The following is a 13,395-nucleotide window of genomic DNA, read 5'->3' on the forward strand; positions in this document are numbered from 1 at the left end:
TTACTGAATCAGGGAACATCACTTGGAAGAGATCGCTAATCTCACTGTTGCTATTAAATGAGTAACGTTAGTGTTTGTTTAGTCACCGTGTGTAGTATACAAATCACCTCGGCTTTTGATGTGTCAGTCGCTCCAAAAGTACCCCGAAGGTTGTTCGACGGAGCTGTGATGATATTGCGCTGGAGACCGGAGGAACCAGGCATTGAGGAGGACGACGGCAGTGGTGAGGCTAATTGGCCGAGTCCGCTGAAGGGATTTTGCGGCTAGCTTGTGTTTCTCCGCTCTGGCGTGTGACTCCAGCGCCTTTACACCGCTTCACACCCAGACTCTCTAACTGATTTTTTTTTGTTTTTGCAAAGTTTGCAGTGAGCCTCGTACCTGGAGCTGGGTACCGCTTGTAACCAACAGCAGAAATCGCTGTGATCTAGCCATGTCTCGTTGAAAGTACACATTCCCATTTTCCACACGTAGCCGAACTTTAACAAACTCTGAGGAGACGCAGACGTATTTCGCGGGCAGGTATTGCATTTATCACGGGATTTGTAGTTGTATCACCGCGTATACCAACACCAATATACACCAGAAAGAACTACGACTCGCTACTTTTTTGCTACTTTGTAATAACTTTCAGCAGGTAGCGTTTCTGGAAATGGGTAAAAAAATTTAAGACCTGACTAAATGAAATTTAAGACCTCGGATGAAAATCTGGCCGTTTTTAAGACTTTTTAAGGCCTTAAATTTAAAGTTCAGAATTTTAGACTTTTTAAGACTTTTTAAGACCCCGCGGAAACCCTGTACACAGTATGTTGAGACAGAGGCGCCAGGACTGCAACTAGCACGATACAAACGTTATTTCTTCAAAAGCAGATCATGGAGTCCTTTTAATCGATCAAAATTGCACACCCCTATGAAGCCGCCTTTCACCCCCTAGCGGCAGTCGCACGGAACTTTGAAACTGGTCGTGAAGAAACCGGTTATTATTGTTCCTCTCGGCTTTTCACCATGGTAAACAACGATTTTATTGAATGTAACGTTAATGCATGTATGAATATATCCAAAATGTATTTCAAATTTAATTCAAGCACTTTCAAGGACCAATATTTGTTTTCAAGTACTTTCCAGGCCTTGATTTCATGTGTCTGAAATCCAAGTACTTTCAAGGCGCGTGGGAACTCTGTAAACAATTCAGAATATGATGACTCCCACCACATGCACAGCTTTTATTTTAGCTGAGGATCATCTACGTTACAGGGTTTAATAAGTTCCACTAACAAATAAAAACATTCAAATGAACAAACATGTACCCATATGTTCTCAAAAAGTTGAGAATAAATAAAATCATGGCCACCAGAGCGGCTGTACGCTGACGTCCAGGCTGCCTACTCACCCTCCACGGTGGACCGTTCCATACAGAATAAACCCAACGAGGTCAGAGAAGTCCTGTGGGTGGAATGTGTTGCTAGGCACTTTGCTCATGTGTCGGCGGATGGCCAGAGAAATCTCCTTAATCTCAGAGTGACTCCGGGCACTGCTGGGAGACAAGCCGACAATTACCATCATATCAACTACAGCTGGAGATAAAACAAGGTAGGTTTTATTTCTCCTCCCCCAGGTTTCTATTGTATGGATTGGAGGCAGATGAAAAAGAGTCTGGCGAACCTCAACGCGATGTGCATGGGTACAGATCTCAGCAATTTCCCAAAGGCCTGCCGAACTCGGACTGCTGAGTGGACAAGCTGCACTCGGCACACGTCCACACACCTGCAGAGAAAGAGGAGACAGAACCAGTGCTGATCAGACAAGATGTTTTTTTACCCCCACCTCCAAAGAGCAGGAGGAAAAGTTGCAGCACTAATGAATGTTCCTGCAGGAAGACAGTGTCTAACAAGCAGAGAATGTGAGATTACCTCTGAAAAAGCTCTGTGGTCAAGGAAGACGACAGAACCTGTAGACTGTTACATGCCTGCAGACATATGGTTGGGTCTTCATTCAAGGCTGCACAGAGGAATACCAACATGTAAATGCACATTCACTTGGCAACCAGATTATTGTTTTCTTAAGCCATTATTTGTTTACCCCCTACTGATCTGGAGAATTGTTTTGTGTTCATAACATTGTTTTGCCTCTGTGAACTCAAAATGCAGAATTAATAATAGGAGATATTTACTCACAATTCGCCAGCAACCCTTTGCAGAATTTGAGAAAGGATGGGAGTGAGAACAGAGGGGAGTAAGTTTCAGATTTCTTCATCATCAAAGACACCTCCAAAGACCAAGTGAGTAACAGCCGCCTAAAATGAGTGGTAAAAAAAGACAATCATTGTCGTCTTGTGGAAATACAGGGAAATTACATACAGTGGGGTCTGAGACCATACTGAAAATCTGCAATTAAAAATCTAATTAAAGTTTAAGGAATCAGAAAAAAATTCAACAAAAAACATTATATCGAGTAAAATAAAAAAAGAAATAGGCTAGTTAAATGAGATTTTTAATTAAGGAAGATACATCCTAAATACAAAGAAATTTTAAACTCATGTAGAGGTTTTCACTGAAATTATGACTGAAAACAAAATTAAGAAAAAAATGAATTTGAATACTGACTTCTGTTTAACATTTTTGGACCCCACTGTACACTCGCTAATTTTCTAAAACACTAAACTGTTGCCATATGCAGATAAGGAATTAAAAAAAAGGTATAATTACACTCATCACTGTACAAGTGATTATAGCACCTGAAAGAGCAAGCAGTTCAGATATATTATCACAACAGGACTCATTATAGACAGCAGTGTGAGCTGTGTACCTCGCCTCAGGGTTGAGATGATCCTTGCTGAGCAGCATACCCAGCAAATTAAGGAGCGTGCTGAAATGCCTTTTGGTTGCCGTGGTAACTGTGCTGATGACAGCACCGTCGAAAAGGGATGGAGACGAGGAGCTCAGGCTGCTTGAGATAAAGTGATCATGTCTTGAGAGAAACAAAGAGAGAGAAAAAAAAACAAAAAACAGCAGTCTATTAGTAATCACGCCCGGAGTGAGTGAGACTCAATTCAAGCTTATGTCCGAGTCGAATGACAGTGTTCTTTGACAGTTTTATGTACGCTGGGGGGTGGGGGTGTGGAAACACTTACAATCTATGATTCACCCATATAGCACTGCATAATTCATGAAACCACAATGCCACTTGCTGAACACTGAATTCGCCGGCTCAGTAAATGTCTTCACTGATCAATTTAATGCATCATTGCTGAATAAAATTATTAATTTCTTTAAAAAAAAACAACAACAAAAAAAAACAACAACAACTTACTGACCCCAAAATTTTGAACTAGTGTAAAATGAAATAATAATCTGAATACATTCAAGAATTTTCCGGTCCATGACAGTGGGAACCCTGTACATTTTTCAGGTAGCATCATCTAGATGTTGCATTGTTACCTGGTGCAATGAGAGTATAGAGTGTAGAGCACTGCATACTGGACAGCAGGGTGATGAACGGCCAAATCAGAGTGAACTACAACCAGATTCTGACTGAGCAGGGCAAACACAGTAGGAGACAAAGCCCACATCTGTAACACATAAAATATAAGTGTTATTACTCTTCCTGATGTAAAAGTTACAGACTATGACAGCATCTCAAAACAATTATTTAAGAAATGAAGAAAAACTGAGTTTGAATTCATGCTAACCCCGATGAGGGAGTTCTTTGTGTTGCCAATGGTGGTGAGAGCACTGAGGTTGAAGATGAGGATAAACTCAGCCCTCTCTGGGCTGAACTGCAGCTGGCTGAAAGCAGGATGTTGTATGTGAGGACAGGCGGCAGACAAACCCAGAGGGCTCAGCAAGCTGTTCAGTGCACAGCCCATCTCGCCCAAGACCAGTTTATAAGCCGCTTCCAGGATAGGGATGTTCTTCAAGCTCAGCACAGCATGATACACTCCATGTGCTGCTGCCATCACCTGTGACACAAACCCATTTAATATGTGTTAACTCAATGCAGTTTGACACATTACGTTTGATGAATTTATACAGCCGTGTTTACTAGGGGTGTGACGAGACGGGTATCTCACAAGACGAGACGAGACTCGAGATTGAGTTCACGAGACGAGGCAAGATTTTTACACACTATTTTTAAGAAATCCTCAATGGCGAAATACATGACTAGAAAAATATTCTGCAGGTGTATTTGAAATGTTTTAACTAATCATCTTAGTAATGAATGTCATTTCAGTTCTACTTTCTAAGTATGAATTATCATATGCAGTAAAAGGCAACAATACTCAAGTACTGTAAAAGGTTTTGCCACTAATTCAACTGACTGACTTCTCTCCTGTATGATTTCAGTCTCTTCAGACCTTGCTGTACATGATTTATGAGCTTCTACAACTTTTGACCTCCTAACTGATCTCCTTTCCACAAACTGATCATAGAAATAAAAACAGTATGAATAAAAATGGTAACACTTTACAATAAGGTCTCATTTATTGAACATTAACATATTAACCAACATCAACTAACAATGATCAATATATGTGCTACAGTATTTATTAATCTTTGTTAATGTTAGTTAATAAAAATAGTCATTGTTAGTTCATGATAGTTCACAGTGCATTAACTAATGTTAACAAATGAAACCTTATTGTTTGTGCTTAAGAAGATTAAGAGAAAACTGTTATTCATTTTTATGGTAACACTTTACAATAAGTGCAACCATAATCGCACCCTCTCAATATTAAGCGCAAATAAGACCAAATTTTTCTTTGATACAGAGCTAAGAGATGGTTACAACTACACTGCCCAGCCTAAAATAGCTTTCATATTGAGAGATATCTGTATTCATCAGCGAGCCGCTTCCAACATGCGGGGTATTGAAATCGCGTTTAAATGTGCGCTCCCATTTACTTTCACTTTCACGATCGCGCGTAACTCTGTAAATATGGAGCGGCGGCGACCGTTATCCAACTAAATTAAGTGTTTTTATTTAAATACAAAGCAAAACGATAGTGGAGGCGTAATGTAAACGTAGCGGTGGCATATTCTTTCCTAATCATCCTAACACTCTGTCATGGCAACATCACAAGACTACTTTTCGCCTCGACGAGAAATCTCGTCACATTTTAGTCTCGCGAGATCTCGTGACACGAGATCTCGTCACACCCCTAGTGTTTACTGATCGTACCTCTCTCTCTCTGTGGAAGCGCAGCTCCAAGAGTTGAGAATTTGGGGCCAACAACTTTTCCACAAAAGCAGCTGGGAGTTTGGTGTTTATCTGGTCAACAATCTACAACCACCCAAACAAACAGATTAAATGTGTGAAAAATAATTTTAAAAATCACTGAAAAACAACTGCAGAAGTGTGGCCAGTGAACAATATTTACATAAAGCCCATAAATTCTAGTCTGGTCTGTCGATTATTGGATTAATCGAGTCAAGTCCTACCAGCGTAAGCAGCGTGAGGACGGACATGCTGTATTCTGGTCCGCAGCACTGGCAGCTGTCCAGCTGGTCTAGGCCATAAGATATTACAGCATCAATCAGCAAGCTGCCCAAGTCCATGCTCACCAGCAGAACACACACACACTCATTTCCAGCTGTCAGCACCGCCTCCGAAAAGAACACCTGCTTAGCTGTGGTGACACAAGCCAAAACACGGTTCAAAACCTGTAATCGAGAAAACACAAACAATTGATGTCTGATCAGTTAGGGATTGTATGCGTGTAGTCAACGTGTCAAAAATTGTTGACAGCAGTTTATCTTAGATTATCTATTTGTATTGCAGTTAGACAGATAATTAAAACAGGGGTCATGCGTGTTGGATACTAACATCAGTGACATATGCTTCTGTGATAGGAGGCCCACGGATGGGGTTGAATCGTTCTCCGATGCTGTGCACAACAGTGCTAAAAACTCTCAAAAGGGCTGCCAGTTTTGGCAGGGATACTGTGGGAGGGGGAATGTCCTCATCTCCTGATTCTCCAGATACAACATGACTCAAATCCTATGAAGGACAGAGTATTAGAACCTCAGACATCTCATAATTAAGGTACAATGGGAAATTAATTGAAAACTGTTTACTTTACCTCAGCATATGCCTCCATATCTTCCAAAAACTGTCCCAACAGTGTGGTTGAGAAGGCCAAATCCGCCACCCAAAACTGCTCCAGACTCTGTAACCAGCCTAAAAAGATGAGACAGGTTAGACAGGTTATTTCCCAAAAAGGGGAAATGAAACTAAATATAAAAATCTCACCAGACACTTGTTGAGTAAGAGACTGCTTCTGTGTGTGATCTATATGCCAGCCAACTAAGATATCCACTGTGTCCTGGAAAACAAAAACAGGCGTTTATCATCAAATTTGTTCCTTTCAGATTTTAGGATTCAAGTTAAGACTGCTTGTCCTTCTTACTCTGAAGTTGGTGCTGAATATGTGTGGATAACAACGGGCCACCAGCAAAATACACTTTACACTTTGGCACAACAGTTCCGGTGTGTCCAAGTTCTCCAAGATAGACTGAAGGCTGCTCATCACCAGCTGAATGAGAAAACGGTAAAACTTTTAATCTATTTCTGTGGCTGAAAAGCGTAATAGAAGAGAGATCTGAGCTGAATAAATACCTGCATTACAGCTGAAAAAGCCTTCTTCTCCCCTGCTGTTTCAAGTGCTTTGTGCACTGCCACCAGGTACAGCAGCTTCACCTCATCCTTTGTGGACACACTAAACTTGAGGAACATCCACTTGAAGATCCTCTCGGCTTCATAACTGAGGGCCGCACAGAGCAATCCCAGACAGCATGCAGCCTCCTGCCTGAGCTCGTGTAGGAGCTTACTACTGTAAATCCAAACAGAAATGCATAGAATCTTGTGATAAGGTATTGTAGGGGTTTTTTTTTTCAAAAATGAGTAGCTGATTGTACATTATATTGCAATATCCCAAATTTCAATTATTTCATGATGTGAGAAACGAGTGTAGGAGATTGGCTGCTAGGGACAACAGCCACATATACATTTTAATCGGTCAGTTTACAAAAATATCAGACAGCAGAATGAAGTGATTGAGAAATGGGAATCAAGTATGTCATGTAGTAATGGCCAGTTAAATGCTTTATGACTAGGATTCAGCGTGGTGCTCATAATATGAACAATGAAGTGCTAAATATATCCCCTCAAGAGTGAATTCTGATAACCCCCCATTGTGTTAAAAATAGGTTGTGCAGTCGCACCTCTCATTCAAAATGTCATTCAGGGTGCTCAAAATGGAATCCAACTGTTTCACTAGGACCTGTAATGCATGAATACAAACAATACAGATTAAAAACACTCTAATTCCAGGGACACATTTAAATCTATTTGTGCATGTCAGATCATACCACTTTATTTTCAGAGTGCACAATGAACTCCCTCATTTGTTTCACAGTGGCCAGTCTGCGTTCTCGGTCATCTTCCCGTGATGCTCTCCGCAGAAGATTGGCCAGACGAGACTCCTCAGAGTGAGCCAACGGTCGGTCTGGGACATAACAGAGAATGTGATGTTGGTAAATAAGCAAATGAATGAGTCTTAGTTAATCTGCAAGCAATGTATGAGTACTGAGAGGTGAACATACCCTGTGATTTCCTCATGTCCTTTGTAGCTAAAGCACGGTTTCCATGCTGAAAAGTGGTTATATCAGAAGTCACATCATTGATTCTCAACTCTTGCCCCACCGACTTCCAACCATAAGTATTTTCAGAGAGGCCTCCATCAGCATCATATTCACCTATTAAGCAAGAATACTGTCAGTTCCCTTCTCTAAAAGCATAACATTTGTTTGTGAAAACACAAGATGGGCCAAAACATTGTGCCAACAGCAAAGTAGGTGCTATGATTCATAATCAGGGCAATACGAATATAGGCTCCAGACTGCAACCTTTTTTCTTGCCAGCGCGAGTAAGATTGCCCACCACGTTGCCCTGCTGATAAGATCTGTCTTTTCTGTTGCATATGAAAAACATCAAATGGCAAACGAAGCGAATTTGAGCTGTGCAATGTGCCGACCGTTTATCTGTTTGGACCAATTTAGAAAGCACAGAGTGAGCTCAGAAGGTTTACTCGCGAGGCGATCTCGATCACGCGACACCGTTACTACACAGCGCTGGGAGGTCTAGTGAGAAAGCTTTTGAATTCGCTGTGAGATCTAGTAAGAAGCATTCAAATTCAGTGCAGAATTCTGATTTTAAACCACGATAGATCTCAGATCAAGTCAAGTCATTTATTGTTTATTTATTTATAACTATATTCAGCAAGAATGGAGTTGCACCTTGCTAGGAGAAGAGTGAAATAATATTACAATTTAAAATATCTGTTTTCTATGTGAATAAATAGTAAACTGAAATTTATTCCTGTGATCAAAGCTGAATTTTCAGCATCATTACTACAGTCTTCAGTGTCACATGATTCTTCAGAAATGATTCTGACATGCTGCTCAAAAAACATTTCTGATTATATCAATGTTTATATTTTCGTGGAAACTGATATATTTTATTTGCCAGGATTCTTTGATAAATAGAAAGTTCAAATAAATCTCTTGTAAAATTATAAAATGTCTTTACTATCACTTTTGATCAATTCAAGCCTAATGTGTCCTTGATGAATTAAATTAATTTCAACTTAAATGAAAGTCATCTTAAATGAAATGGTGCACTTATGTTTGCGATGTGATTTTTTAATATAAAAAATGCTTGTAAAATGTGTGTTCAGGAAAATTCTGTGAAATTTTAATAAAATCTGGTTTAAATTTTTTTTTATAAAATTGATTGTTTATTGATCTCTTTCAATAGATTTTTAATGAAATTTAAGGTCTTCGTGTCACTTGGAACGACCACACATCATGTGGTGCGACCAATAATAATAACAATGGTATTAAATTAAAAATAAAATCTCATTTCTGTGGCTGAAATATGAATCACTGATACAGTATATTTAAGTGAATGGCATTTTTATCAATTTTATGCTGTTTACGGGAAAAATAAGTGTTAAACTACATTTAAGAAGGCAACTCTGAAGTTATAGAGCAAAAATATAAGGTCATTCTTTACAGAATCTCAAACAAACTGCAAATACTTTGTTTCTAAACACTTTAATTACTGATAACTTGTAAAAAAAAAAATAATGATAAAAAGGAAATGAATTAATTTTAAGATAAAACACAGTTGCACCATGACATTTTTTAAGGCTATGGCCAATTTTATCTAGATAAAAAAAAAAAAAAAAACACTAAAATCACTTAATGTATAATTTGAATATGAATTGATGTGTACACAACATTCTTAATGTTTGAACAATTGCGACAGATATTTTTTGGATTTTAAAATTGGCCTGTTGAAAATCTTTATACGTCATTGACCCATATCTCACTATAAAAGCTCAAGCTCAGTGCCTCACTGTCAAATATGCATGTATATTACAGTATAATCTAGGGGTGGGCAATATAAAAATTTCATGATATAAGTAATATTTCACAATAACAAAATTATTTTGGATTTTTTTGTTATTAAAAACAACAATACAAAAATAATAGAACAAATATATTGATATTGATATATTATAATATTTAAAATCTCTATCAATAGATAATTTATATCAACACAATATATATCATCATACTTACCAGCTTTAGATTAAAAAAGACGCTAACAATCTAAGTAAATATGGACTTATTTACACAAGGAAACTCTGGGACCTTCCAAAAAGAAAGTAAACACTTGCTGAAGTTACTTTCTCTTTTTATTTCTATAAACGGAAACCTTAACCAGGGAGACACACAAAAGATGAATCAAACAAACAATCATCAAACCTTCAGATACCAGCCCAGCACAAGGTTATTGATGTTGAAAACCATAATAATACAGGTGAAAAACACTGGGGCATGTAATCCAGCTGATTAAAGCCAGGCTAAACAAAGGGTCGGATGAAGCACGCACCTCCTTCTTCGAGTATGTCTGTGGCAGTGAAGGCATCATTGTGCAGTGGTGGGGTGCCAGGCCGGTCAGAGGGCAGAATGTCGAAAAGAACTTCTGAACCACGGTCTCTAGAGACACTGCACTTCACGCCGTCCTGGCTGGCTGACAGACTGTTGCCTCTGAAAAGCATTCAATATACCATCAGTGACTTCACAGACGAAAGTTTTCAGTGTTTCTAACATGTTTTTGTAGCATTGAGCTTTGTAGCCAATCACAGACCTATCTGTTGAGTGCATGAATGCAACAGCCAATCAGAGGTGTTTAAGTTAGTCAGAATCCGCTCAACAGTTTTTGTTCAACGCAAGTTCTAGACGCTCGCAAATCCTTTCATTATAATACTATATAAAGTATAAACAATATCAGTAAGAGCTTCATTGCATTGCATTCACAGCAAAGACAGTTTTATTGATTGTAAGGGAAGTCTTTGCAGGAGTGCAGCTTTGTGTACCTTGTGTTGAACTGAAATAATCGTCAGCTTCAGTGATTATAATGGCAGCGATCTTCGCTCGCTTTCTGTAGCCTTATATAATATATATTTTTCACATGCTACCAACTACACACAGCAAAGTCTCTGGATTGACAACTGTATTTAAATGTGCGACAATCTGAATTACAGTGATAATCAATAATAATCTGCCACTTTTTCTATGTAGGCTAATGTGATACTTTGTTGTAGACTGGGTAAACCCAGCCTGATCTGCCGGCGATTTGATTTCGCCCGGCAAACCCAGTCTGGAAACCCGTACATTAATTTCTACTGCGTCTGTTACACTTTTGCGGGAACGAATCACAGACTGGCTTATCCACTTTGCTCGCTATTGGCGGGTATAACACGATGACGATAGAGAAGAAAGGGCAAGCACGACCGTCAATCCAATTCCTTTTAACCTCTCGACGATGCTGAATGACTTCTTTAGTTTAGCAAACAAATCGCTCGAGTGGGTGTAAATATCACTCACTTTCATGTTTTTTTTTTTGCACAACCTGCAAAAATCGCTCAATGCCATTGCTGCTTCTGCAAACCGCTGATCAATGCTACAAACTAATACAAACTAAACCTGTCTGGAGTTTTTGCGTCGCTCTGCAAAGTACGTCACCCGCATCGTTGATCTGATTGGTTGAAGGACTATCCAATTGCGTGAATAATGCTCGTTGATCACGCCTCTTGTGCAGTAGAAAAAAACACATACAGACTCTCAAGACCAATGTTCAATTTTAAATTGTGCTTGGTCTGGTGATAGCCAGACAAACGTTGTTGTTCATTTTACTGCTAACTTTTCAAATCAGTCACTCAGTAACTTTTTACATATAAATTTACAGATTCTTAAATATAAAATAGTTCTACGCACTGATGTGCCCTATTAGTGATTATGTTTTATTTCATGATTAAATAGGACAAGTTAATATTATAAACTGTTTCTTTGGATTTATTGTCAGTACTGGGCTCACAGTTCACATGGGTAGGGTAGAGTGGATGACATGGACTGTCCACCACCACCACCACTTTAGTCCATTTTTGACCCAAAAAAAACCCATCACACCAAACATGCACAACCTTCTTCTGTGGAACACAAAATGATAAATTGCATCAGTCCGCTTCACAAAATGAATGGATCATTCAGGTTTAGTGAATTGGATCAGTTGATTCACTGAAGAGATCAATGAACTCAAAAAGAATGAGGATTCGATCACAAATTCTCATTAACTTTTTTTTCTTCATTTTGGAACTTGAAAGTAAATGAAAATTGAGGATATCATTGTGTTGTGACTGAGATATTCTTCTTATTTTGTGTTCCATTAAAGCATACAGGTTTGGAACATATGAATGGAAGTGAACGAGTAGATGACTGAACCTTCCTTTTTGGTTGAACTATTCCTTTAATAATCAATCTGAATTTACCATTTTGAATTCTAACATTTTAGAAATAATGTTGATTATTTACAATATCTGCCAAAACTTCCTAATATGGCAGAAATACCAACAATGCTCACAATTTGAACCACTCATCCGATAAAGATACAAAGTCAATGAGCACGATTAACCAATCTTCCAGGTTTTTCATAAAATTTCATCTGCATCCGGGACTTCTGGACAAGACGTCATTTGACAGTCCAGCTGAGATTTCATTTTTCCACATGGTTTCAAATAATGCAACTCAACTGAACCAAACTGTGAATGAGCACTCAAAATAAATACATCAAGTCGTCGTTCCAATGTTCATATACTGACTGGACAATGACCATTTGATTTTAAGGCAAACTGAAGACTGAATTCAAACAGTTAACCAGTTTAAGCTCAAAGTCCAATAAACTCGCTGCCAATTCACAAGCTTTCCAGACAAACAGAGGCACACAGAACTGACTGACAATCAGTCCAGGCTTCACTCGGCTTGTCCGAAATTAAACTATGAAAATGTCTAAATTAAAATAGTTTAACCTAGGCCTAAACTTTTAAGGTTATACATTAGAAATCAGACGCACAGTAAGGGGTACAACAAATAATGCTTAATAAACTGTCTTGAAGAGTTGAAAAAAAGAAGCGTTAAATCAATACAAGACGGATTTATGAAAATATGATCCCGTCTGTATGCAATACACCTACTACAACATGAATCGACTTCGCTAATGCTGAAATACTATAAAGTTATGGAGCGTGTGGCTAAACGTGTCAGACCAGACGCGTGTTTCCTCACACAAACCACGACACATTGGACACATAAGCATGTCCGTCGAAAATATAAATCCCCGCCGTTATAGTCACATTTATGTTCAGTCTACAAACCAACGCTGACAAACAAACACTAACGTGATAAACATCGCCAGCGTTCACCGATTGTTTGTGAGTTAGCTTATGCTAACATCTGCTAACCAATCTGAAGAATTGAGCATGAGCGTTTGACATTTGTCGGTTTAGCTGTGCGGTGTTGTTATTCCCACAGACTGAAGCCCAGTGACATTATCGTGAGGTGTGAATGAGACGAATGCTTAAAAAGCCTCCTCACGTGGAGAGAGAGGCTGTTGTGTTTGATAAAGTGGCGGACGAAAGCAAGGCCTCGCTGAAGCTGCGGCCTGTAGTGCGAGCGCTCGGCCGTGTGGTGCGCTACTGACCTGGGCTGCCAGTCATTCCAGTTTCGCTGCAGTTTGTGGGCGCTGCTCAGCCGAGACCCGAGGGCTTTGCGGCTCATTACCTTCCCGAAGACAGCATGACCCGTCTAACACGGGAAGAGTCTGCAAACAAACCCTGATTTCACCGTTCACTTTATGTCCATGCACAGGTTTGAAAAGCACTGAGCGTGTTTGAAACTGAGAGCCAGCGGCCTGACCCTCCCATCTATTTCTCTACTCTTTCCTTCACCGCGGTTCACACGGCAGCAGCTCCATCTATCGGTGCACAGAAGTAAC

General features: G+C 39.3%; 1 protein-coding gene across 1 annotated transcript in view; it reads right to left on the minus strand.

The window, feature by feature from the left end:
- smg1 (SMG1 nonsense mediated mRNA decay associated PI3K related kinase) overlaps positions 1–13,330 on the minus strand; it is a 39,070-nt gene extending 25,740 nt beyond the window's left edge. Inside the window, 19 exon segments of the mRNA XM_048204471.1 lie at positions 1,388–1,528; positions 1,660–1,761; positions 1,908–1,995; positions 2,172–2,290; positions 2,803–2,964; positions 3,435–3,565; positions 3,686–3,955; positions 5,176–5,277; positions 5,436–5,657; positions 5,821–5,994; positions 6,077–6,174; positions 6,247–6,319; positions 6,404–6,529; positions 6,613–6,826; positions 7,218–7,276; positions 7,365–7,501; positions 7,599–7,751; positions 9,955–10,112; positions 13,102–13,330. Of these exon segments, the coding sequence (XP_048060428.1) occupies positions 1,388–1,528; positions 1,660–1,761; positions 1,908–1,995; positions 2,172–2,290; positions 2,803–2,964; positions 3,435–3,565; positions 3,686–3,955; positions 5,176–5,277; positions 5,436–5,657; positions 5,821–5,994; positions 6,077–6,174; positions 6,247–6,319; positions 6,404–6,529; positions 6,613–6,826; positions 7,218–7,276; positions 7,365–7,501; positions 7,599–7,751; positions 9,955–10,112; positions 13,102–13,178 (2,606 nt within the window). The 5' untranslated portion in view covers positions 13,179–13,330.
- Between the last annotated feature and the right edge of the window lie 65 nt (positions 13,331–13,395).

The sequence above is a fragment of the Megalobrama amblycephala genome, linkage group LG1 (assembly GCF_018812025.1).
Source record: "Megalobrama amblycephala isolate DHTTF-2021 linkage group LG1, ASM1881202v1, whole genome shotgun sequence".
In the NCBI taxonomy this organism is placed as follows: Eukaryota; Metazoa; Chordata; class Actinopteri; order Cypriniformes; family Xenocyprididae; genus Megalobrama; species Megalobrama amblycephala.